Consider the following 26576-nt stretch of genomic DNA (forward strand, 5'->3'; position numbering starts at 1 on the left):
TCTGGTCTCTGAAGTGTAGATTCCTCAAAAGGAGCAGTCAGAGCTATGTTTCAGTGTATGCAATCTGTGCTTACATACTGTATGCTTATAAGATTCCAAAGTGATAAATGAAAAATGATGGCTACAAAGCTACCAAAGTGATTTTGTATATGATGGAGACATCAGTGACACTTCATGTAATTTAGTCTTTGACTGATGAAAGCTGTCAGCCACTGAGAAACCATTGGGATAGTTGTCACTAAAGAAATTGAATTTTCACAACATTGTTAGTTTGTTTTTTTTTTTGTACGGAATAGATTTTTTTTTTTCCTGAAAGCCTGTAAATGGAAATCATTAAAAAGATCATCATCATTAGGAATTAGATAAACCATGGAAATCAAAGTAATCTAAATAAAATAAGAGGATTTTTCAGGCTGGGAAAAAAATTTATTTTATTATTTTTGAGACATAAATACACAGAGCAGGAAAGTGTGTGCTCTGAAGAAAACCCACGAGAGGCTTTCCTTTATTGAAACAAGTAGTCAAGAGCCATTCATTCCTCATTTGACTTTAGGCTATTTGACATCTCCTTATTTGTTGTTTCACATTGAGAGCATTACAGCAGATAGTATATGATTTCTGTTGTGTCAAGTTTACTGCTTTTAAACAGACTTAAAAATAGAACTTAAATTTTTAACCATTGTGTTGGATGAAGAAAATAAAGTTATGATTCATTCTCTTTAGAAGAATTTTTTTTGTCTCTTTTTTTCTTTTTTTTTTTTTTTTTTTTGTTGGTGTGATATATTTTAGGATCTAGTGAAAAATAAGCATGTTTGTATTGACAAGGTTCAGGCATGTGCAGGGATGTTTTTCATTTGTGTAAAACCTCTATGTGAATACACGGAGTCTTGCGTATAAGCATTGTAGTAATAAAGAATTTGGCCTTTTGTTTTTGTAAACTCTGATGGTTTGGATATTTTAGCTGTAGAATGGTCTTTGAAAATCTTTGTGCCTTCCATTTTTTTTTAATTTTATGTGGTTTATTTCAGGAAAGGATTTATTAACTTGATATTTCACAGAAACTTTAAAATATCTGTATCTTATTTCAGGACTTAGTGAGTAACTAAAAATGTGGATGAACTTTCAGAAAGATCTAAGGGAAACAAATTTTTTTCCTTCTGGCTTCTTATTCCAGGATTCTGATAGCTTTGTTCCCTATGTTTCTGGTTAACATCTTCAGAAGACAGAACTGATGCAGCGGCGAGCTGTCTGATTTTTTCTGTTGCAGTTCTAACTGAATCAGAGATCTATATGCAAGATCTGATACGGAAGAGCGTCATTTGGATTGGTGGAACGCCCTTATAGTCATGGGAGTTAATAGTGGGATTAGAGGAAACATTAAACAGTGCTTTTATGTGTGTGTTAAATCTTTGTAAGTGTGTGGTAAAAATCTTATTGATGGATAAATTATATAAATCATCATCTTTGCAGTCATAGTGTTAAAGGGCAACAAAGTGAAGTAGCAGCCTACTTGCCCCTCATGCAATCTGCTCTGGTGGGAGCTGTCTCTGCCTATGGGACACCATGACCAGGGTTGGACCTAAGTGATCTTTAAGGTCACTTTTAACCAAAACCATTCTGTCATTATCTGATACTAATTGTATATTATCTGTACTAATTTGCATAATCAGTGCAAACTGAACCATTGGATGGTTCAGGCCACCTATCCCATTGGGTACTCTGTTGCTTATCCAAGAACTGGTGAAAGAATCCAGAAGCTTGGTGAGATACTTGTGTGTTTTGAATGCTTACCTTGATAGAAAAGCAACACATAAATAAATAGGTGGGGAACAGGAGTGTTCTGTAGCAGAGATGTGGGATGGGAGCTCTGAGCTGCCTTACCTCTCCTTGTCCTTCATATCAGTCGGCTAAACCTTGCTTAAGCGAGGTCACTTAAGCTGTTGCTGTGAAAGCAGAATATATTGGTTATTGATGGAAAGAAACAAATCAAAAGCTGGGAATTACATGGGAGTTGAGAGGAGTTGGGAGTCTGAAATGCATTTGCAGATGGGGCCACGGGGCTGAGTAGATTTGCCCTAAAAGTTGTGCTCTCCTCCACTGTATTTTGGTTGTCTTAGTTGTGACCACCCTGAATTTGCTGAGAAGTGTTTATTTAATACCCAGTGCCCTTTAAAACTGTACCAGAAAACTTCAGGACTGAACCCACTGCAAGAAGATGAAGTTGCCTTTATTATCTAACTGAAGCAGGGTGTCACAATAGTCATTTCATGACACTTTGGAGCTCATCCAGCAGTTCTTTAAGGTAGTAACTGCTTTAATATAATCTTTATTTTGGAAGTTTGCCTAGTATTAATGTGCAGAATACCCACTAATAGTTTTGTTTTAACAGTAAAATTTTGTCCTTTAGATTGCTGATTCACATTTAAAATGTATCACATTAAGTTTCTATGAAAGCTAAATACCAGGTACTGTCAAGTACTTTTATACAGTGATGCACCAAATGACAGAGAACTTTTTAAAGTTGAAAATAATTTCTTTTAAAAACCTAGCTATTTGAAATTGCTGTATCACTGTCTCCCTTCTGGTTTCTCTTTACGTCCATGTACAAATTTTGGCATGTTTTTAAGTACAGTTTACAAATATAAAAAAGTATGTCCAGATGGCTACAGCAATAATCTGTGATGTGATGATCTTCTTTTTTAATTATTCAACACATGTGACTCCAATATCTGTGTTGCCTTTTCCCAATTTATGTAGAATGCAACAACTAAGCTTGCATTACTTTCTTATTGCCTCTTTTTTGCCTGCTTCAATTAACTAAACTTTGCTTGAAACTACTTTTGTGCATCTTCCAGATTTGACCGTCTCCCAGTCCCGAACTTGGGCTTTTAGTTCAATCAAGCCATGTTTCTAAACGGGTTTTTTTTGGTGATGTTTTAGTTTTTTGGACAGCTTTCAAAACACAAGCTTTTGTAATTTCATGTAAGAAAAAAGGGTATTTTATAGATAATGAAGTTTCAGCCCATTGTTAATGCAAATTAACAGCTTCACTTGTAGTTGTGACCCTGGTCTCACATAGATTCTTAATTCTCATTGGTGAAATTTCAAAATTCACTTTGTGACTAAAAAGCTTGCAGTATGAGACTCAGACCTTAGCAGAAAATGGAAACATGGCTGTGTTTGGTCAGAGGGGCATCCAGCCCAGCACCTGGTCTTAGTGAGGAGCAGACAGCACATGGCTCAGGGAAGAGGGTAAGACCACAGCAAGCAGCTAGTGAGATTTTTCCAGAACATTGTTTCAGTTTCAGGCTCAGGAAGTTCCTGAATTTCGCACTGCAAAATGAGAGTTTCTAGATATTTTATAGCTATCAATGGGTCCATTTTCTAAAAGTCTTCCTGACCCCATTTTGAAACTCTGTAATTTTTGAAAATGAACAGGGCCCTGTTGTATGGACTCTGTTCTGAGCTCCTATTACTCTCAACACTTGAAACTGTATTTCTACTACGGAACAGCTTGTGTTCTATGTCGTTGATGGTGTTGACAGTCTGTTGGGCCCTAAGAAAATGTGTTTGGTTTGCCAATAATAGTACCAACTGGAAAAGGAGGAGGCAAGTGTTGTGTAGAGAGAAAAGAGAAGATGGAATGCAAGGCTATATGTGTTGATTTCTTATTTGATACAGTTTTTCCTTCTCCATTTCCTTTTCCTTCCCTAGCTGTCACTTTTGGCCTTTCCTGGATCATTTTCTTTCACTTCATGCCTTTCCCTTGTTAAACGTCTTCTGTTTCTTCTTTCACTTTTCAGACTTTTATTTGCAAAAATCATTACCATTTATTTTTTCCATTATTTTGTAAAAGAAAACTTGGCTGGCTTTGTAGTTTGTCTGAGGTGGAGAATCCTTCCTTTTATTGCCTCATTTCTGATGGCTAGTCTGAGGATCGGAGTTTAGTGGATGTTCCAAGCATGGCATGGGGAAAGGCTCTCTCAGTGACTGGAACAAGGCACTAGATATGAGTGGAAGCAAACTTTAGGTAGGAATCTGTGTCTTGGGAGGATATCCAAAAGGCTGAGGGGCTAGTGGATAGCTAAGAAAAAAAAGTGATTTCAAAAGAAGTGCTGAGATTTTGTTGGAACGTGGACCTAGTCTGTACTGATTTGACTTTATACCTACCCCTAAATTGCCTGTGGTTCTCACCTGCATGGTCTTGCTGGGTTGGCCTGTGCTTGCTCAGGGAGCTGAGGTCCACTGGCTCTGCACCCCACTGATGAGGCAGAGGAGCCCACAATGTGATAACTGAATTCCAAGGTGTTATTTCAAACTCCTGGCTTCACTCAGGCCAGTGGTCTTGAAGCAGTGCTTCCTTTGCTGAAATAACAAATATCAGTTCTGTGAAAGTGCTGGGGTAATAGCTTTAATGACAGATTCTTGTTTTATGACTTGTCACCCCTAGCTACAGATATTAGCTGTCTTTTGGCAGAATGTCACTATGAATTCAAGGACTGATTTTTGACTGTGCTAGTCAATGACAGCTGATGGCTGTCTGCCCCTGGCAGAACTTAAAATTCATGCTACTGCAGAAATGAATGACAGTATTAAAAAAAGTTGAAGGAACCCAGTAATCAGTTTTTTAATTGAAGCTGACTCTCACTTTATGCAAATACAAATTAGAATATGCTACTCTGCTGCATAGTAAACAGTCTGCATTGCTGGGTCCAGTGATGGCACTTGATGGTGTATGGCTGGATTATTTCACTGAAGAAGATCTGTAGCTTCCAGTCTCATCTCAATGTTTAGTGAGGTGATCTTTGAGTTATTAGAGCTTAGAGCTATTGCTCTAATCTAATTGTGTATCTGACTGATAAGCAAATAGTTTTTCTAAAGGTATACTGAGTAAGGAATATATTTTAAAGTAATTATACTATAAAGAGGTATAGGTTTGGGGTTTTTGTGCATTTGACAGAAAACAGCATGCACTACAACAGTAGTAAAAACAACTGCTTGGGGGGATTTTTTTTTGCTTGTTTTTTTTTTTTTTTAAATTTGTGGGTTGTTGGTTTTTTTTTGTTTTTTTTTTCTTTTTTTGAAAGAGCCCTCTTGATGCCTGTTTCTGCTGTTTCTGGCCTCCATCCCTTTTTCCTTCTGAGCTCCAGGGCTTATCACTACTTGTAAACTGAAAACATACACATTGCCTTAGAATTTATATAAATTTTTGGTAGGTGTGGTGACAGAGTCTTTTTCATATGTTCTTTTCTCTAACAATCTTCCTCTCAAAGGTTTTGCATTAGTTTGAGGAGTTTGGCTTTAACAAGTCAAGAAGAATTACGGAAAGAGGCACTGTGCTACATTGCAGGGGTATTCATGATGCCCTCTTTCCTGATTTGTCTACATGCTTGCTAGTGATACACAACAGTGTGGCCTTTTTTTTTGGTGAAGAGGAAATAACAGTTCAACCTGTTTTCTTGTCACGTGCAGCAGCAAGCGTTCCATTCTTTAAATAAATTGTAAAAAAATGTAACACTAATAATACAGTAGACAAACTATGTATTTTTCATAAAATTGGCATGACCAAAGATGAAATAATTACTACTATTTTAAAGCGTGTGCAGTAGCAATATTTGTATTCATAATTCGGTTCTATTGAACCCATAGAATGTGCAGTTTATTTCATTAGTTAAATACTTTTTTCCTAGGCTTGTGCTAGTGCAAAAAGGTCATATGGAGTAGTTACTTCACATGAGCAATTTTTTTCCAAATCTTCCTTTGCTTTGCAAAGATGTGGAGCAAAGTGCCCAGGGAAAGTTCAATGAGTCTCCTGCAACAAATTACATGAGCAGCATCTGCAAGAATAAACCCTGGTGTGCATGTAGAGAAACACTGGTGTGCATGTAAAGACTGTCTCATGAATGCCTGTACCCAGAAGCAGTTCTGAAACTGGCATCTCTTAAACACGCTAAACCCTGCTGTTTGTACACTTTTACTGACATAGGCTCCTTCATCTTTTACTAAAAGTGTAGTATAATCTGTCACTTATAGAATCAGCAAAGATAATTATTTGAAAGCGTCTTTGCTCTGGAACAGCTGCAGCTAGTGTGGCAGCTTTTGCATACAGTGGCCTATTTTGAACAAAGGAAAATGCAGTTTATAATTCAGAGGTAAATTGTACTTTCAACACGGTATACTTTAAGTCATCTAGAAATATTGAAATCCTGATTATTTGACTTTATATATATGACTTCAGTGACTGGAGGGAAAAGTCTTTAAATGAATCTGCTTGGACCTAGCAGTAGCAGGTATCTGCCTTGCATGCTTAGTTGTGCACACTTTTTGTCTTTAGCAAGAGGTGTCTTTTTTTGGTTCAGCTGAAACATAAAATCTTGAATTGCTGGGTTTTTTCTTTATCAGTTAGAGAAACCAAAGACTACATTTGTAAAATATAATACCTTTGCCTAATGGGCCTCGTTCATCTTTGAATTTCTTCTAGGCAAGCTAGATCAAAAGTAAGGGAATGAGGGATAGAGTAAGTGCACAAGACCCTTTACATACAAGAATAAAATAATATATTGAAATAAATTGCATCTAATAGTGCTGCTTATTCAGCTTTCTTTTTAATTTTGCATCTTCACATTGTTTTGTAAACTTGTTAAATGCAATTTGTTGAAAGTCTGAATAAAGGTCTCTGATAGAAAAGTTATGCAAATAGCAGGTCAATGTGCAAATATTTGGCAATGGTTAAAAAGCTGGTCACTGTCACTATTTGGATATATGTTTTGAAGAGTTTTGACCTGACCATTATTGTCATTGTTAAAAGAGATTTACATATAGAAATTATACAGAAATCAAGGAAACTGGCTGAATGTTTTCATGTTTAGGGTTCTCTTGGCTTTGTCTTGTCTTGTCATATTGCTTCAGGCTAGCTATCCCTTCTTGGCATGAAAGCTGCACTTTCAGTAAGGAGAGGAGGTGATTTCAGGAAAGATTACTTTGTCTGCTACGAGCCTTCTGACTTGTTGCAGTGTCTCAGGTCTGTGTAGTGTGCTTCCACAGGCTCACTCTTACAGCTGCTGTCTGGGGCAGCGATGGAACTGGTGCAGTGGTCCTTTCTCAAGGATGTACAGAAGGGTGCAATCCAGCCTCTACAAGTTCTGTGGAAAAAGATTCGGTTTTGAAGTCTTTTCTAAGGTGTCCATCGCTTTGTGCTGTGGGTATATATTGAAGGTCTGTGGTTTTTTTGGAGGGGGTTTAATTGTATTTTTGCAGGGTTTGGGATTGAATGGGTTTTTTCATTCTTGGTGGAAGAGTTTTGTTTGGTTGGTTTTCCTTGTTTTGTTTGTGGATCTTTAAAAAATACACTTTTTATTTTTTGCTCTAGCAGTGCATTAGATGCAGTTTCCAGACTCCTTTCTCCTTCCATGCATACGCTAGCATAATGAAATGGGTAGAAACTTAAGGAACTTGTGATAAGGTTTCTATCTACTGCCTTGATTTTCTGTTCTGTCAGTTAGGGCCTCTGAAGATTTTTCTCTGAGTTGTTGCAAGTAAGCTTCTCCTCACAGTTCCCTACAATAATGTGTTTAAATTAATACATCAAAAATCAATCATAGACTTAAATTAGTAAAATAGTGCAATACACATAAACAGCTAGAGGTTGAGGTAGAGAGAAGTTTAGGCTGTTACTGTTTTTTTTTTTTTCCGAGATATACTGTCGGAAGTGTATTCTCACCTTTCTTTTTTCCTCCTTCTTTCTCCTTGTTTTTGGATATTCTAAATGAGAGAGTGTTTCCTGTCTCAGTTTTTACCATGTGAGAACATGCAGTGAGAAGAATAGTTCAGTTAGGAAGGAAAAAAGTCCTTGGCCCCAAAATTCTTCCATATCATGACTATAACATATGTCAGAGACCACCTATGGCATGTAAGTAGTCTGTCATGAAAGAAAGTGCTGTTTGGATTTAGAGGCCCAGGAAAGGTGGTGTTGGGAAGGAATTTGCTGGGAAAACTCAGTTTCTGCTACTGAGTTTTGTTCACAGGGAACAGGTGGGAGAAGTCCTCTTGATACCTGCAGGGTGCAAGATATCAGACATGTTAACATTTACATCTTAGTCCTTACTAATACCACTATTAGTCCCATGAAATTAAATATCCTTTTTGTATTGGAAGCCAAGCCATCCATACCTCTGTGCATATTTAATATTTGGATGAAGGATGGTGGTCCTTTGTCGCTATAGGACACGAAATGAATGACACACACACTGCTGTTCTATAAAAAAGGGACGTTTATTTTCTGACTCCAACATTTGTAGTTTTCCAAAAGTGACAGTGTGGATTGGAGGGTGACAGTGCCACCACTGCAATGACACTGGATGAACCAACAGTCCATCAAATTTCTCCTCCTTCATAAAGGAAAGCAAAACAATGAATTATTTACAGAGAGTGTGCGAGACAGTTTGTTACAAGAATGTAAACATCAGAAGGCTTAGAAAATCTTAAAAAAGCAGGGCAATAGTCCTTTTCCTTCTTCTTGGAGAAACAGGATTATCTTTTTGCTGTGTTTGCTGAGCAGAGCGGGTTTTTTTGAAACTTGGCTGGGATATGGAAGCCTGGTTACATAAAGACCATGGGCTTCGTTTACAGCCAGACAGACAAAGTAGGCTGTGATTTCAGTACAAATGTTTAATTTTATTCTTGTTTAATTCTTTCCCATTATATTCACACATTTATGAGTATTTCTGAGACTTTCAAGATTAAAAGAAATAAAGTTTTTTTGTTTGTTTGTTTATGTGTTTGTTTTAACATGGAATTACTGTATTCCTAGGTCTTGGGATACTTGCTGATGCACTGTGTGCAAGAAAAACATTTTTTGAGACCTTCATGAAGGCGTTAGGCCTTCGTTTTGCTTCCTAAATGCACAAACCTAATCTTAGAGAAATATGAATTAGAAGTAGCTGTTAGTAGTGTATTTGTATGATCTTTAAGTTAGGAATAGGAACACTACAACCCACATAAACTACTTGAATTTGTGTAAGAATAGTGCATCATACATATAAATATCAATCTAACAGAAAATGGACTGTAAAACATTGGAACAAGTGCTTTATGCACTACATACATTAGTATCCAGAATGTCTGTGACCAGATACTGCCTGTTGTGAGACACAAGCAATTTGTAGGGCCAGATTCTTATTGGTAAATGACATCATAAGACACTACTTAGGAAGGTAAGGATATGAATCTAACTGCCTCAAAGCTTCTCCTTTTTTTCCAGTAACTTAAGAAAATTTAGAAAAGAAGCTAAAATTGACTGTTAAATTTACTACTCAGATGTATTACGCCTTTGATCTATTTATTTTAGTTTAAATGAATGAGGATTAGAAGTGTCTATGTCTAGGCTGGAAGACTACTAAAGGCAGCAAAATAAGGTGGTAAGAGAAGAGCAGTTACTCTTATGAAGTCTGGTGCTAGTAATGTTAGGGACCAGTGTTTACTATCGATTCTGCCTTCTGAATGTAGCTTTTAGAACATACTGCTGGTTTTGTGTAGTGTCTTTTCTTTAACAGCCCTTTGTTTTATGTATTTAGGATGTTTATTTTATGCAGATAGAAAGTTTCCACCTTATTAAACAGCACACTACAATTCAGTGAGATCAAGCATATTAGAACTTGAAATTGCTGATTTTCTTTTCCTGAATGTCTCCATTAATTAGCAGAGTGACATTTCTGCCTTTTTGGAGCTGTCTTAAATCTCTGGTCTTCCCCCCTGAAAGGCAGTGATGTCTCATTTCTGCGTGTTATCAGCACGCAAGCCTGTGTGACTCACTAAAGCTGCTAGTGGTGACGGTTTCTTTTGGGTTATATGATTAGGTTGTAACTGCTTGGCACATTTTTAGTGAGGAAAGGAACTGGGTTGGATCTAAAATTATATTGACACTGTAAATATTCTATTACTTATAGAAGAGTCTGGTTATTGGATGTTTCAAAAAATCAGGGAGCGGGACCAACTTCTATCTGATTCAGAATGAAAACCATTGCATTGTTGATTGGTATCTAAATTTTACTAGAAAGGGTCTTCATCATTTGAGTCTGCAATTCGCAGCCTTGTCATCAGTCAGGAAACGGATGGGGACTAAGCCAGTGAACCTCACTGCTGTAAAGCAAACCAGTGAAGAACCAGTGTCCCTTACTGCTGTAAAGCAAAAGTATGCATCAGAGCATTGAGGTGAATCTTGTCCTACCCCTTTCTGTGCTGCTCCATACAAACTCTACAGGTAGGCAAAAAATACATGCTCTACGGCTGTTGTTCTCTCTAAGTAGTAATTCACATGAGGGGGCAATCCCTCTTCTACCTTGTCCTTGCAAGAAGTCAAAGCACTCCGTCTCTGAGGAAAGTAAGGCAAGAAGAAGTGGATCCAAGTGAGCAGGGAAGATATATTTGAATATGTTTGCTCTATTTAAGAGGATAGAATAAAAAATGTTGGGGAACATTCTTTGCCCTCATGTTACAAAATAAGAGAAGGGGTAATGAATATCGGTTTTTTAATCCTGCTGTGGGTGATCAATTTTCCTAAATTAGGTAACTGATGATAGGTTTGTGAAGTAATTAGAGGAGCAGCTGACAGCATAGTTTTGAGTAGTCAGTTGCTACACAAAAAGAAAGCAATGTTGTTTTGTTTTAAACTTCAAGAATTGTCTGTTTTTTTCTATGGTTTGCTCTTGTTCTTAAATAAATTTCTTTGAATTCTCCAGGTGCTTTTCCCACATGAGTGCAAAAAGAGTAGACAGTTAAAAGAAGTGACTGCTGTGGAGGACAGCATGACCACCATGAAAGGAAGCTGCTTCCTCACACTGCTCTTGGCAGGACTTGGGGTGTTAGGAATACTGGAGTCAACAACAAGAGAAGATACCCACTGTCACAGAGCTGAGCACCCAATTATTGCATACAAAGGTAAGATGTAAATGCCAAAAATCTTTTCCAGAAGTAGGCTAAATATTATGTAATCGCTTCGTGGAAACTTCTGCTTTTAATGTAGAATGACATGGGAAAAAAAGGTGCATTCAGTGCTGTTACCTAAAAATCTGGGCTGTATTCTATGCAAATTAAATACAACTAGGCTTTCAAATTCTGTTCAGCATTTGTGGCTGAATATATCACTTAAAGGTGGGTGACTCATTTTCCTTTGTGATTAAAACCAGCCTGTACTGTTGCATGGAGTTATCCCTTTCCAAGTGCACAATTCTACACGTGTGCACTTAATTTCCTGAAGGACTGTGTTCTACTGCCTCCTCTTCTTCATTAAAGTGTTAAACAGGGTGGGTCCCAGGATTAACGCTTGTGTAATTCCACTTGTTGCTGGCTCAGGTGGAGTAAGGGGTATTAAGCATTTACTCTCCAAATAATAGTTCTTGAATACCTTCTGCTAAACAACAGATGCCTTCTTTGATACCTTAGTGGTGGTATTGAGTCCCTCAGCATCATCCATTTCTGCTGCCACTAGGTCGCATCTGCCCAAGTCAGATGTTTTCCCTGTTCAACCTTTCATCCCTGTTTAAACTTCCATTACTATTGGAGTAGTAGAAGCTGTTCTTGTTGCCCTTGATGTTCCATGCAAATCATAACTCCCACTGAACTTTGTTTAACCTGACGTAATCCCTGCATGCCCATATGGTCTTTCTAAATTCCTCCTTGTCCCTGCTTATGCCTGATACAGCCCTTTTTGCATTGGAGCTGCACGAGTTCCGTCTTTCACCAGGACAGTCTCTTCATACATGTTGTCATCTTGAGTATTGGGGTGGAACACCGGGGAACTGTTGGAACAAAGCAAAGAATACTTGGAGGATGTTTTCTGTGAAAAACTGAGGCAGTTAATAACTTATCTGTCTTTTTTTTTGTTTATTTGAATTGAGAATTTTCCATTACTGTCACAACTTAGAGGGAGTTCCAAATAATTTCTAGTTATGAGGATGTAGGGATTAAAATGTATTATATTACGCGCTGCATTCCTCGTTTCGCTAAGAAAGCACATGTGTAAGTTTTTTATTTCAATGAATTAGAATTTATTGAATTTTAATTGGAAAAAGATTTGTTTCCATTCTTTTCATAAACTTTGGGAAAATAATGCTGTGTTTTTTCCAGAAACTATTTTGTTCTGGCACTTTAAGGGTTTAATAATACTAATGGTACCAGCTGTCCTGTTCTTCAGTACACTGGAGAATGAACTCTGTACCTCAGAACAGCAAACCACCAGTGTATTGTGAAGGATGGATCTTTATCACTCACTTATTGATGAGCTATAGTGTGAGTTATTCTGATGAAATACCTGGTTTCCTTAGCATTCATATTGTAGTATAATTTAGTTTAAAATGCTATTTTTTATCAGAACATTCATACACAATACTATAAATTAAAGTAATTGAAGTAGAACAGTTAAAATTCTGGTACTTAGCTTCTTAATTTCACAAATTTCACAAACCAAGAGATCACTGCATGTACTTTTTGGTTTTGTATATGCAACTGTAAAAGAAAATAATTGAGGCTCATTAGCAGTGCTGTGTTCTAGGAGTTCATTAAAAATGTGTCCTTTTATGAATCTAATTCAGCCAATATTTAGGAGGGTTTCTTGAGTTTAAACTGATCCTGCCTTCTAGACCTCTCTTGGTGTCTGTCATATTTAATTTCTAGTGATGTCCTTCCAGTTCTAAGTCACTATGCTAAGGCTTTTTGGGAATAGAGGCCATATTGTTCCAGTCGCGTTTTTTGATATAGCCAAAGATAGTGTCACAGTTCGAGTTTAAAGAAAAAAAAATAAATTTCTTTTTTACTGTAAATATATGTAGGAAACATAATTATATAGAAACAATAATGGTCAGATTTTTAATATGAGATCTAGTAAGATTTTGAATGCCAGAGTCCCTCTTGACCTGTATGGTAAAAATACCATTAATTAGTAGATATCCGTGACATACCTTAGCCTTTGTGAACCGACATCTCTTGAAAAATATTCTGACAAGCTGTAGTTCATACTTTACACAATGATCTGTTGGGAGTCCTTAATAACTCTTGAAAAGTACATGTAGAAACACATTTGCATCATGTTATGCATCATGTGATAGCTGGGTAACCTAGTTGGTGTGGGCATACAGCATTTGACTTGTAGTTGCAGGATTGCTGGTTAATGGAAAACAGAAGTTTTGAGACCCCAGGAAAAAGTGCCTAAGAAGTTTATCTTTGAATCTGTATGTTAGGAATGGATTAATTGGGGTATCAGAATGTAAGAAGAGAGATGTGTGTGAGGAGCCACTCTCTGAATGAGTCTTGCAAGAGGAGTTGGCAAGTTTCAGTCAACCTTACTGATATCCATATTCTTCCTGGGACATTTGCTGACTTCATGAATGCCTACAGGAAAATGCTCTCTGTGTCTATTGATGTCATTAGTGCCGCTAGATCAACATCGAGTTGAGAAATCCATTTGTTACAGTTAAAATCCTTTTGAGTGCTGCATTAATGGCCTGGTCTGTAAAGTCTTCTTGTAGCAGTGTTAGATCCACCAGAGCTAAATGCTGTGAGGCATGCTGAACATCAACCAAGGCTGAGTGCTATTGAGTGGTTGGTGCTTTAAAGCTTGTAAACTCAGTACTAACTTTACAGAGATATCAACACTTTTATTTTACTTATAACTGATCAAAGCCCTCTTTTTTGTAGTTTCTGGTATGCCAAAGTAGCAATGTACTTATTTGATTTGTCTTCCTTTGAGAGGTATGGTAGATGAAGTATAAACTATTAAATAAAACTAATGGAGTGAGAGTCTGGTGTAGCGTATGGGTGAACAGCTCCAAAAAAAACCTAATAAAAAGACAGAATAGTCCCCAGGAGTTGTCACGGTGAAATATGAAATGGGAGTATATCTCCTGAAAGAGCTTGCTTTCTTTCCCACTGCTCATCAAAAATTGCTCACTTAGGTGATGATTCTGTCAGGCTACCTTCTGTAGAGATGCATATACTATTTCTAGCTCTGATTTTTCCAGCTAAATAGTTTTAGGTGAAGACTGTGATATATCTTCTGATAGGAAATGGCAAGAATTTCACCCACCAGTTGAGAACTTTTGCTCAAGTACTTTGTTAGCTTGTGGAAGAGGAAAAAGGAGATGCAGTAGCAGGAGATGCACACCCTTTGAAAGCATGTTTGACATGATCTCAAGGATTTCATTTTACACAGTATTAATAACCGTGTTGTAATTTGTTTATCTGCATAATTAATATTAGGACATTTTGGTCTCCTAGAATCTATAAATAAGAAAGTCTGCTATAGATCAGAAAATGTTGGCAGCTCTAAAATTTCTTATCATAGAGCTTCCTTAAACTAGAATAAGGTGCTTCGTGTCTTCCTTGGAAGCTGAAAATTTCCTTTTCTCGTTATTTAAACTTGTTAGGAATTATCGCAGAAAACAGATTTATATAAAATAGACCTGTAATTATTGGATTGACGGGATCAGCCCAGGAGTGAGAGTCCAGTGTTTCATGTGATGAAACTGACTGATGGTGCATGGTCCCTCTTTGAAGTTCCTTTCTCTCTCTCTAAGGAGGAGTCTGCATCTAGAAGTGTAAAAATGTGCTAATCTGTTGAAATGCAGGCTTAAAGAAAAAGTAAAAAAAAAAATCTGTCTTCATATGCTAAGAATTCATCAGCTATACTAACTAATTCCAATAGTTGGAGTCAAAGGGTTAAAAATCAAATGTAACTTAGAACTAGGTGAAAGGAAAGAGGGTGCAGATCACAAAATGGATACACAGAGACTCACTGTGAAATCTTTGATCTTTACACACCTTTCCAAATGCTTACAATGTAAAAAAAAGGAAATTATGCTTGAAGTAGCTTAAGAGTTGTGACAGAAAAAGGGCTTAAATAAGCTACTCATTAAAGATAGTCTTACAAATTTTATTGTTATTAAATTTTATTTTATTTGGATATACTTTTCATTTGCATGCAGATATGAAGTGTTAGCTCTCTAAATGTATTAGGGTTTACTGATGGTCTGCTACTTGGAAAAAAAACCCATTCTCCTATTATAGTAAAGGAGTTACAGTATGGTGTTTAACTTGAACAGTTACAAAAGGCTTTAAAAAACACATTTGTTCTATGGGAAACAACGATGCTTTATAAAGGTTTAACTATTCTTAAGCAAAAAACCCGAAGCAAAAAAAGTGGTGTTATGTTTGTCTAAATATTTCCAGCATTTCATAGTCCACCTGCTCTACAGAACCTTTGTGGTAGCTCTCTGTAACCTGGACCTTTTATTAGATCATTAATAAAACCCAACAACACAAAACCAAAACTGAAAATAATCAACAAAAAGGATGAAAGTAGTTACAGTGGCAGCTTATTTCCCCAGACACACACTTTTGCTGAACTTTGAAACACCAGACTTTTCAAAACTCAGCTGAAGACTTGTTCTGTAGATGGAACCTATCCATGAGATAGAAGTAAAGGGGACATCACAACTGCTTAGCAGTGTGTGAGTGAGCTGGACAAAAAATTGACCCACATCATTTTTGGTGTGAAATTTTAGGTGTTGACTGTCCTGCAGTTTACCTGCATAAAGTAGAATTTCTTAGGCTTTTCTGTAAGAAATAAAATGCAATTGTGAACTTGACTTAATTGATATTAGGAGAACAGCAGAGGTCATTTGCTCTGGGGAAAGTCTTGTTCTTCTGGGCTCCCATAAAATAATCAGACTTTAAAGTTGTGCTGTCTCAACAAAAAAGCATCAATTTACATAATTTTAGAAGCTATATTTAGGGATAATTTAAATACATACTGTGCTGTAACAAAGTTATCTGTTGAATAAACATGCTCAAAAATAGCATGTCTCAATCCATAGAAGAAATGAACATAAACCCTTCATTTCAACTTGAGGTTAACCAGAAAAGAAAAATAGCATAGTTATTTTTGATTCCTTGGTTAGAGAATCCTAAGAACTATATTTTCTTAACCTTATTGTCTGACCACCCCAGAATTCCCTTAGTTGATGTTTGTCTAAGTAATATAGACTCAGTATATTGCTCTGCTCATTTTGTCCTGTGGTTTGTGTATGGAGTGCATGCACTTAACATGTGCCAAGAGGAAATAATATGTGTGCTGAATGAAGGAGGATAAATGGCATATGAACTTGGTTTTGTTTGTACTCATCTCTTTCTCCTAATCTTGTTGGAAGTTTTCTTTTAAACTAATAGTACTCTACTAAGCTGCTTAGTTTCTTCTTTTTTTTTCCCCCAATTTTTCATAAATACATTTCTAAGATGATCTGCCAGAATGTGCAGTGGGATTAAGGTGTATTGCTTTCCATTCTGTATCGTCTTTTGGGTTTTTCTTTAAATGAAGATGAGTCATCAGTGAAGAAATGTTGATTGCTAGATGTTGCAACTTTGGTTTGTCTAGATGATAGGACTACGAGATTGTTTGCACTGCTTTGCCAAGAACCAGACCCTCTTAAGGTGGAAAATAATTACTTTACCCGTTCTATATTTTTTTTGTATTGAATCAGGTTTGCTTTTACTTTTGTATAGGTGATTAAGCTTCTGGTAGGGAACAGCAACCTTCAGCTCTTTACTGTTAATTAAAAAATTATCTTTGGAGACCGAAGGTTACTATCCTCCTATATTTCCCCGAATCACCCAGTGTCATTGGTGCTCATTCCCATAAAAATAAAGGAATGGCAGGAGATGAATTCTATAAGCGAAGGACTTGCATACCAGCTACTTCTTTTTCCCTCTTAAAGTGATCATTTTTTGAAGCAATCATCAATTCACAATTATTTTGGCATCCCAGTCAAGTGCTGGACCTTCATGGAATGCTAATAATTTCATAAATTTTGATAATATAAAATTATCAGTGGCTACAACAACTAGTGAGCTGTGCAGACATGTCCTATGAGCCTTTCCATGGCTGATTTGTTCCTTATTGCCCTAATGTGGCTCTTTAGAGCATGTGCAGTTCTCTGGTTGTTAACAAAGAGCAAAATGAGTGAGAGGCTCCTGCCGCATTCTACAAAGTGGGCAGATGGACTTAAAATCTGGAATTTTTTTTCTCTTTTATTCTTCTTCAAAAGAGCTGTATTTTTGCTAAAATGTTGTAAAACTTCCAAACTAGGATATGTTAAATAAAGAGATCAGCAATTAAGAAATAGAGCTCATATGCAGATGAAGTTCTGTCAATTTTTTTGTATGTGTACTTAGAGCAAGGGGGAGCACAATATTGCTCTGACTATTTTCTGTTTCATTTTTTTCCCTACCAGATAGAACTTCAATTCTTTTCGTAAGATAGGACTGGAGAAAAGGGGGCTCAGGGCTGACCTTATTGTGCTCTACAGCTGCCTGACAGGAGGCTGTAGCAAGGTGTGGGTTGGTCTCTTCTCCAAAGTAACAAGTGGTGGGACAGGAGGAAGGAGCCTCAAGCTGTGACAGGAAAGACTTATGCTGGATATTAGGAAAAGCCTTTTCATTGAAAGCATTGTGCATTGAGCCAGGCTGCCCAGGGAGGTGGCGGAGTCACCGTATCTGGATGTATTCAATGGAGATGTGACGCCTGGGGAATTGGTTTAGTGGTGAACTTGGCAGCGCTCGGTTAACAGTTGGACTTGATGATCTTAGTAATATTTTCCAACCCAAACCATTCTATAATTCTAAGTAACTTAGACTGCTAGGTCAGAAAAGATGTCAACAATGGCAGCAACTGGCCATCTGATCCTGAGCAACTTTTTTTTCATACTTTGTGATGACACAGTTACTGGAAAGACCCATCCCAGTGGTCTTCCCTTCCAGATCCTGTGCAGTGTTTATGGGGCCTGTATTGCTGTCACTTGATGGCACCTGCTGCCCTTACTGCCTGTCACTGAATGTCACCTTCTGCTGCCTATCACTTTGGCTGAGAGACTGGGGAAACCCTGGCCCATCCTTTGGCCTTGCTTCAAGCTCTAAAGTTTCAAAAAATTTTAGAGGTGGGGAGGAAAAACATTCCTTAAAGTTTTTGTTTTTTTTTTTTTTTTCTAATTTCTTAAATAACCAGAGCCTTACCAATAACCTTACCAAGATACACTCTGTTTATTAGATAGATGGGGTGGAAATAGAGAACCACAGTCAGTGCTTCTTCAGAGTGTTATTTGGTTTTTTTTCATATGCATTCTTCCCTGTCTTTCTTCTGTGGCAGTGCTTGTCTGCTGTTGACAAGACTATAGGACACTGTGTAGCAGCTGATTTTATGTGGCTGAACATGGTAGGTACTTACTTGTTACATGACAACTTGTCATTTTCAGGTTGGACCAAACTTTGACTTGTCATGAGCTTGTCTTTCCATTTCCAGTGCTCACTTCAGATTTTGTTTTGATGGATTTATAGCTATTTTCTACCATTTCTGAGAATTAGGACCTGACTGTTTTACAACCAGCTCTACATTAAATCTACTGAAGTAGTTGTTAATAGTGACAAACCCCTGGAGTGTAGCAGTGTCTTTTAGAACAAAAGTAAGTTCTACAAAGAGAAGTGTTGATTCTAGTGTTGTGGTTCTTTCTTTTTTTTTTTTCTTGCATGTTGCTTGCTTTTTTTTTTTGGCTTTGGGGCATCTTTTTATATTTGTGGTGGGGGAGTGGAGGAGGTGGGGAATATATTCCTCTTTGAAGTCCTGGCTCCAAACTCTTAAGAAAGATCAGTGTCAGGCATTGTTCTCTATACCCTTTGTCTTTACAATATGTCTTATTTTGTTGGGTTTTGTATTTCTTCATGAAATATCATCTGACCTTTATTTTGTGAGCTACAGTCTTGGGCAGAATTGATAGGATCAAGAAATTTTATTTTGCTGAAACAATGTAAATAAAAAAGCTTATTATGTTTGTATGCCAACATAAGTAAGAATGCATCAGTGCAGGATGGGCTATTCTAGCAAAAAAAGCAAAAATTGAAGCACAGATATTTCCAACAAAAGTAACAGTGCATAACTGTCTATGGGCAGTTTCTGCTCCCTACAATACATGTTTTAAAACTGAGCAGATTTCTTTACAAAACTCCGTCTTGAGACTAAATAATGATTTCCCATAACTATACAACATGATTTCCTTCAAAATGAAATCTTTGTCTGGCTGCCAAAGCCAGCATCTAAGTGTTAAAATGCAAAAAATTAAACCCCTCTGAAGAGAGTGCATGACTGAGGATGGCAAATGTTTTTCATGGTCAGTCTGTCCCTCCGTCATATTCAGGAAGATTGGCAGCAGTGGCACAGGGACCAGAGGTGGTAACTGTAAGGAGTAGCTGCTCTCCCTGGGAAGAGCATTAGGTCTCCGTGCTGGACGAGGTGTGAAGTTAGTGGTTTTTGACTCTGCTGGAAGCACTGAAACCACTTTCATCTAGGTGGGGGTTCAGTCTTTTTTCCCTTACACTTTCTTATATTAGTATGCAATATGTGTGTTTGAACAATGAAGCATAAACAATTCTGAACCCTTGTTCAGAAAAATAAGAAATAAGTAGGCATTGCAGCAGATGTTCCTGTCTCTTCCCTGAGGGCACAGACAGTCAGAACCCAAATTCCCTTTAATTATCCCAGTAATAGACATATGCACACACATAAGAATGCAGCAATATGTACTTCTAGCTGGGGAGCTCTGGCAGGGCAGAGAAAACAGGAATGCAGGCTAGATTTTAGATCTTGAAGGTTAGAGGGCATTGTTCAGGCAGGTGAGGGAGCTGGGGCAGGACAACTGCTGTGATTGCATCTGCCCTGCCTGGAGAGCAGTAGACAGGAGGCCATGGCAGCCACTTTGTGCCTTCTGAGAGAATCAATGAAAGATGAGGGTAGTTGAGTAAAAGGAATCAAGTTTACAATAGGCTTAAGGAGGAAGTTCAAGTTTTCATGCATACAAAGTCAAGAAACATATACTGTAGGAAGTATGTTCATTTTCTCTTTTCCCCATTAATAATAAATTACTTACAGCCCTGCCTCATTACCTCCAAAATTGTTCTGAAGCTGTAATAGCTGTTCATAAAATGAATGTGCAGTAAACAGGTGGTGAACTTTCTGGAGAATATCAAGAGGTTTATGGTCTTGGGATTTGTTTTATGACAAATGATTTAAAGTGGAGAGGAGTGTGAGAAGCTAGAGCAGAGCTTCTACGTAAGGCTAGATATAGATATTTTTTTCTTGGCTTCTGCAGTTCTCTTTGTATGGAAAAGCAAGCTTCAGGACTGTATTAAGTTTTATTGGTTAGTGGAAGGAAGGCAGCTGGTTTGTTTATGGGATCTAGAGACCTCCAGAATACTGCAACTTGAAAAGGATCTGTAGTTTTGAGTGTGCTTAGTCTTTTTGTTGATTCTTTTTTTCTTTCCTTTTTTCTTCCCCTCTTACTATAAGCAAAGATGAGCTCTGAACTGCAGATGGAGATCTGACATGTTTTCATGTTTCCAAAGGAGAACCAAATGTAGTGTGGTTAGACTTAAAAGAGGAATCCTTTAGTTTGTGGTTGCTGATTTAATCATTTTGGGCAACTTTGTAACTTCATCTTTTCCTTTATAGAGGACTGGATTGCATTAAATAACCCTGCCTAGACAAAATGTTAATTTTTTTTTTTTTTGGAGGGAAGAAGTGATGTTTTGTTTTCTTATATCTTCCTGGACACCTTTTTTGGAAACTATAGAGTTCCTGCTGTCTAATCACTAATTACCAGAATGCCTGTATTTTTCAATGTATTATTCAGATTAAAACATATTCATCATTTCTACAGGAAATATTTTGAATTTTATATTTTATTAAAAATAAAGGCTTGACTAAACATATAAACATATATTCTCTCATGTCCCTGTTATGATGTCCATCCACATACTCTTAATTCTGTACACAGCCCTGGTATAAATAAGTTCTGTATTGCAAATGAAATGTCTTTTTCATTAAAATACAAAATACTGAGTATTGTAACAGACCCACCTGTCCTAATCCTTTCATTTCACAGAAGAGCATTAAATGGTGTTAGGTGATGCTGTCTTTTTGTCGTTGAACTACTGCTGTTCTCCTCATATGTGTGTCCAGCCTGCTTCTGGTGTACTCCATTTAGATTGTTAGAGCCTTCTGGTAGTGCATATCATTAGATTTATTTACAACTGTGGCCCTCCTTAGGCCTGACATTTGAATATTTATACCTTAAGTATGGAAAAGTGGACCTGCCAACTACCTTCTACTAACAGGTGGACCAGGAATTTTGCTGGAGCATTGAGCTGGGATTGTCTTTTCAATTTGTATTTTTTCTTCCAGAAAACATTTGTCTCTTTCTGTGAGGTTGAAACATTACAGACTTGCTTACTTGTTTATTTATTTGACTAAGGTTCTCAATGAAGTAGTTTTTCCTTCTTGGGTATGAAAAATTACAGAAAAAGCACCTTCCTGGTGCTTTCTAATTTATCCTGGTGGTGTACATAAGTGCCTAGTACTTAATGTTGTGTTGAGCATTTTCTTTCTCCTTCTACTTAACTTCAGCTCTGGACCCAAAAATGAAGTGTTGGTCCTACCTTTAAGCTCTGCTATTGTAGGATGCATTAATAACTACTTTGTCTGCCCCTGCAATGAATGCTAAAGGAGGACAGCAATAGGAGCATGTAGGAAGGATTAATGGATACCCAAACTGTTGACCGTGGGCTGTAAGGGCTGTAATTGTATTGGGTGTGACTGGCTTTGCATGTCACAGCATCTCTGGATGTGCAACCTAGGCAAGGGGCACTCTACAGACTCTACCTGTGGGATTTTCTCCAGACCTGTCGAATAAGGCTCCACAGCACGGGCAAGGCACTCACCTTGGGGACACAGTTCTGTAATAAGCAGTCAGGGTCATAAAGCTGAGGAGGTGTATGGTTCTGGAAGCAGGTCTACCAACATAACACTGCATATAGAAAGCATATGTCTGGAATGAAAGGAAAAGCAGCCTGTAATGGGCAGGCCTTCTCTCCTTTGCAGTGAGCTGTCTTCCAAGTGCTTGGCTTCCACCGTGGGCCTTATGGAAGAAGAGCAGGGCAGATGTTTGTGCTTGGATTTTCTAATTAATATAGTTTAGCATATTGTTTTTGCTGGAGTACTGTAACCCGTAGAATGCATCTTTTCTGTAAGAGAAATCAAAAAATATTTGCTGTGTTAATTATAGTTGTTTGATGAGGGTTTTTTTGTTTTATGATTCTTTTTTCATATTTTTGATTTTCTTTCTCAAAAGAAATGGTACTTTTTTTGAAATGAAATGATTTCATGGTTAATGCATCCAGCAAAAATAAAGTAATTGGGAATTGCTCTGGCCTGTTTTGCTACAGAGCTAAGCTAAGGTTAGAGTAGAAATTTGCTTCAGAGTAAGTAAAATTAAAGCATGACTTTACAAGTATATAAAGAAAAGTTCCATTTGTATGGGTTTAAGCACTTTGTACCAGAAATAGAACCACCACAGTTGTGGTGAAGCTTCATGGTACTACAGCCTGAGGAGTGCACAAAATAGTTTGTTCAGGTGCAGCAGTGGGGTTTCTTTCCATTGCAATGACAACCAGACAAGCCCTGATGCCTAATCCAGAAGTTTGTTTGCAGCTTTATTTTCAGAAGGTTGCCTGAGGAAAGAAAAACCTTTATATGATAGCTTACATTGTCAGTTACATGTTTGTAACTTTAGCTGCTTTCTACCCAGTATTTACTTTCTTTTTTAAGCTTATTGATGCTAATGTTGTGAAACACATGCCTTGAATAAGTTCTAGAAAAGGAGTTATATTTTTGACAAACTAGGCCTCAGCTCATTTCTGGTAAGCAGGGATGTGAATTGTGATTGATTTCAGAAGTAATAAGTTCTTTTGCAGAACTTTCTTGATGGAGTCCTCTCTTTAGCTCAAACCTGTGGAATAGTGCTTGCATGTATTTCCTTTCTTCACTTGAGCTGTGGTGCCTCTTTTCCTTTCATCTGCAGTGAGTCAATGACTTACCAGCAAGGGTGTGTTTAATACATCTCTGTGAGAAGAGAATACAGTGTGAAAGAGGTAGGAAAACTGGTGACTGGAAGTGTAAGAGAAAAGTATAGCCAAAAGTGAATCATAAAAGATTCTGCAACAGTCTCTGTCATGCCATTTTTCTTGCCTGTTTTCCTGAAATGGAGCAATACTTGTTAACCAAAAGTTATTGTGAGTGAATTTATTATTTACAGATATATTTATAATATAATTTTAAAATGAGAACTTATCAGTCACACTGAATCCATACCAATGGTGCTCAGAAATTGCTGAAGAAAATCTTATTTTTCTCAGTTCTAGTTTTAAAATAGAGACTGTGGAGTCCCGAAGCACCACAGCAGAGTGTTTACAAGTGCTCCTAGCTGTGTCCTTCAAGCACAAGTGTTGCAAAGAAACCCCAGGCAGGACATGCTGAATGAGTGAACAGGTGGATTTCCTCTTGTCAGCCCTGACACCTTGCTTAATAGATTCCCCTGGGGTTAATGGGACTGTCACCAGGGCACCGGGGGTGGTGCAGTGGAGTCAGCGTGGCACATCCCTGGGGAGACTTCTGACATGTTTCGCTGCCTTTGAAGAGGATAGTGGTGCAACTTGAGTATCACAGGAAGAGATCTAAAGCTAAAATTATTACACAGCTTCAGGAAGATGAAGTTATTGTATCATCCTTAGATTAGATACATTTAATTGAAAAATAGCTTTGGCATGCTGGAATATATTTTAATTTTCTTCTGATAAGATTAGTGAGTTTGTTGTACTGATGCCACCCAGAGACTTCTGTTAATATTGCAAATCTGCTAGTTTTCAACTATGTTGTTGCTGTTGTTGTTGCTGGTATTGTGGTGGTATTATTTTTGTGTTATTATTATTGCTATTGTTGTTATTTTGCTAACAGAGTTTCTTCAAGAAGGTGCTGCTGTGCATATGTTTTAAGTTGTGCTCACTATTTTCAAAAAGGACACCATGACACGAGGTGTCGCATACATACACCATAAACACAACTGAAACTTTTAATATCTATGTTAATTTTAAAATGAAATCAGGAGGTCCTTATTGTCTTTTGACTTTGTTATTTGCCAAGTTGTATAATTTAGTACTAAAGATCACTTCTGAATTTGGTTCTAAACATACCATTCTATTCCTTGTAACTAATTTCTCAATTTATTTTACTGTTTACTGTAGCTCTATTTTGAAGTACTGAAGAATGAAACTTAGGTTAGAGAACTTTACAAATTCATTTGCAAAGAACTGTAGAGCTCAACCCTTGGGGAGCCCTTGGAACAATGTAAACCAAACAAGTCATCAAGTCATGGCCTGTTGGGCAGATACTAAATTTAAAGTAAAACAGAGACATGTTTCTGGTCTTTTTTTTTTTTTTTTTTTTTTTTTAACATGAGTATCTAATGTCCTTCTGCCCAGCTTTGATTGTTGACCTCCTTTTTCTTTAAACCTCTTTAAGAGAACTCCTTGACCTTTCCTCTGAGCTGGGTGGAATCTGGTGTGTGCCTTGCTTTGCTGTAGGTTTATGGACCACGGCAAACTTTGTTTTATATTAAATCAAAGCTATTAACCCTCATTCCCAAAACCCGAACCCCCCAGGAAAACCTATAACATCTGATTCCCAGCGTGTGAAAGGGACCTGTACCTTCTCAGAAGGATCTTTTTTCAACATTTGTCTTTTAATTCTGTGAGAAAGTGGTTTTTTCGGGGAATATTTTTGAGTTGTAAGGACTGCAGATTTCAGTCCTATAATAGCAGTGAAAATTTCTTTTGCTTGTTGTTGCTAAGGGTAAGTATGTCTTGAATGTGCCAAAAGGACGCAGTGTGTGTTGGCAATCACCTGCTGTCATGACTGTACGTGTACCATGATAGTTTTCCCTGGACAGCTTTGAGTCCTAGACCAATGTCTGCAGAATGGCAAACATGCCTTCTTAATTTTAAAGGAAAAACAAATCCAGGCTGAAGGTGTGTTTCAATAAGTATTCTCAGTATCACAAGTAAGAAGAGAGAAGTCAATAAAGGGCTTGGTGTTTTACTGTAACTCACATGAAGTGAGGGCAGAGGAAAGGGAGGGAATGTCAGGAAAGGGAGGGTTAGGATTGGAAAGTGTAGAGACGTTGCTGTTTGTCACCTGTGACCAGGAAGCAGTACTATTAGGTTACATGTTGGCAGGGCAGCTTAATTGCCTTACACATTTATTTATGCTACTGTTGTAGTACACAAAATGTAATGCTATGTTATTGTGTAAAGCTTTTCATGTTGCATCTGCATGAAAACCATTAATAAATTTAAATTATTACTTCTTACTACTTTACCATTATAGTTTTAATTGGAAGAAAAATAATTTATAGGCCTTTAGTAGCTAATTATGAATTTTTAACTCTAAGGAGATAATTCATAGCAAAACTAAAAAGTATTGTTTCACCTATGGGTTTTCAGCTAGATTTCACTGTTTCAGTGAAAAGAAACTTAATTATTATGTTAATTAGTTACATAAGCTTTTATTATTGCAGTGGACATAGGGTTGGATTGCCTTTTTAAAAATTTTTTTGCAGGCACTGTGTTTTTGTTCATTTTCCCTTACAAAAGTGTCATGAAGTTGTAGCTTTGTCTCATAAATTCTTATTTCTGTGTGACACATGCTGCCACTGTGACACACAAGAGATACAGTTTCAGAGTGTTTTCTGAAAAAGAAGAGCTCTAGCAGCCATTTGCTCTTCCTGACCTTATTCCCTCAAGCAAGAACACTGCTGAATGCAACAAAGACGGGATAAAATAATTTATATTTTGAAGGGGATTCAGATTTCAGAGAGATTTCTTAGCAAGTCCTCATTCTTGTTCTCTAGCCTGGGCTTGCCTTGCCCTGCCTGGCCCCTGCTCCCTTGCTCCAAGCCTGGAAGTGTCTCAATCACCTGCTTGCTGTACCTTGAAGCTGTATTGTGTCTTGCTGAGACAGCAGGACAAGTAGAAGGGAATTGAGTCTTTGAGTTTCAGTCTTCCCTGTAGCCTTCTGGCACTGCAGTACTTCTGTGTACTGAGCTGTCCCTGGCCTCTCATGCTGTGGGCAGCCACTCCTCTCCTCTTCTTTCCGAAGACCAAGGGTCTCACTTGTCCTGCCAATATAGAGCTGAGGTAATTCCATTCTCAGCTGCTTACCTTGTTTCTCTTTCAGAGACTGATGTTTCCACAGTGGGTCTGGCTGGTTTTTTGTTTTGTTCTCTTTTTTTTTCTTTCTTTCCTTTTTTTGCTAGTAAGCAAGATTCTTCATGATTTACCTCTGAATTTCCTCATCTTCATGTCGTACCCAATTTCTTAAGGTTTTAGAACTTTGCAATTGATTGTTTCATATGAAATGCGGGATTGAAAAGTTAAGGCTGCAAAATCAAGTACAATAAAATTTAGGAAACACCTCTTTTATGCTTGCCTGTGTAGCCATAAATATTTATATTTAAATAAAAATAGATAAGTAAGCATGTATAAGGCTATATATACAGGCCTATAATGTACATGAGTGCTTTTCCTCCCTCAGAATCCTGCTGGGTTCTCTGCAAAGCATCTGAAGTAATGGCTGATCGCAGCTGTAATCACAG

The 26576-nt window shown here is 37.4% G+C and overlaps 1 protein-coding gene across 5 annotated transcripts in view; it reads left to right on the top strand.

Annotated features, from left to right (window-relative positions):
- SEMA5A (semaphorin 5A) overlaps nt 1-26576 on the top strand; it is a 318036-nt gene that overhangs the window by 89428 nt on the left and 202032 nt on the right. For all 5 annotated transcript variants that reach the window (XM_038128190.1, XM_038128193.1, XM_038128191.1 and 2 more), the window contains one exon: nt 10737-10935. In XM_038128190.1, coding sequence (XP_037984118.1) covers nt 10803-10935 — 133 coding nt within the window. In that variant the 5' untranslated portion in view covers nt 10737-10802. The remainder of the gene's footprint in view (nt 1-10736; nt 10936-26576) is intronic.

The sequence above is a fragment of the Motacilla alba genome, chromosome 2 (genome assembly GCF_015832195.1).
Source record: "Motacilla alba alba isolate MOTALB_02 chromosome 2, Motacilla_alba_V1.0_pri, whole genome shotgun sequence".
NCBI classification, from domain to species: Eukaryota; Metazoa; Chordata; class Aves; order Passeriformes; family Motacillidae; genus Motacilla; species Motacilla alba.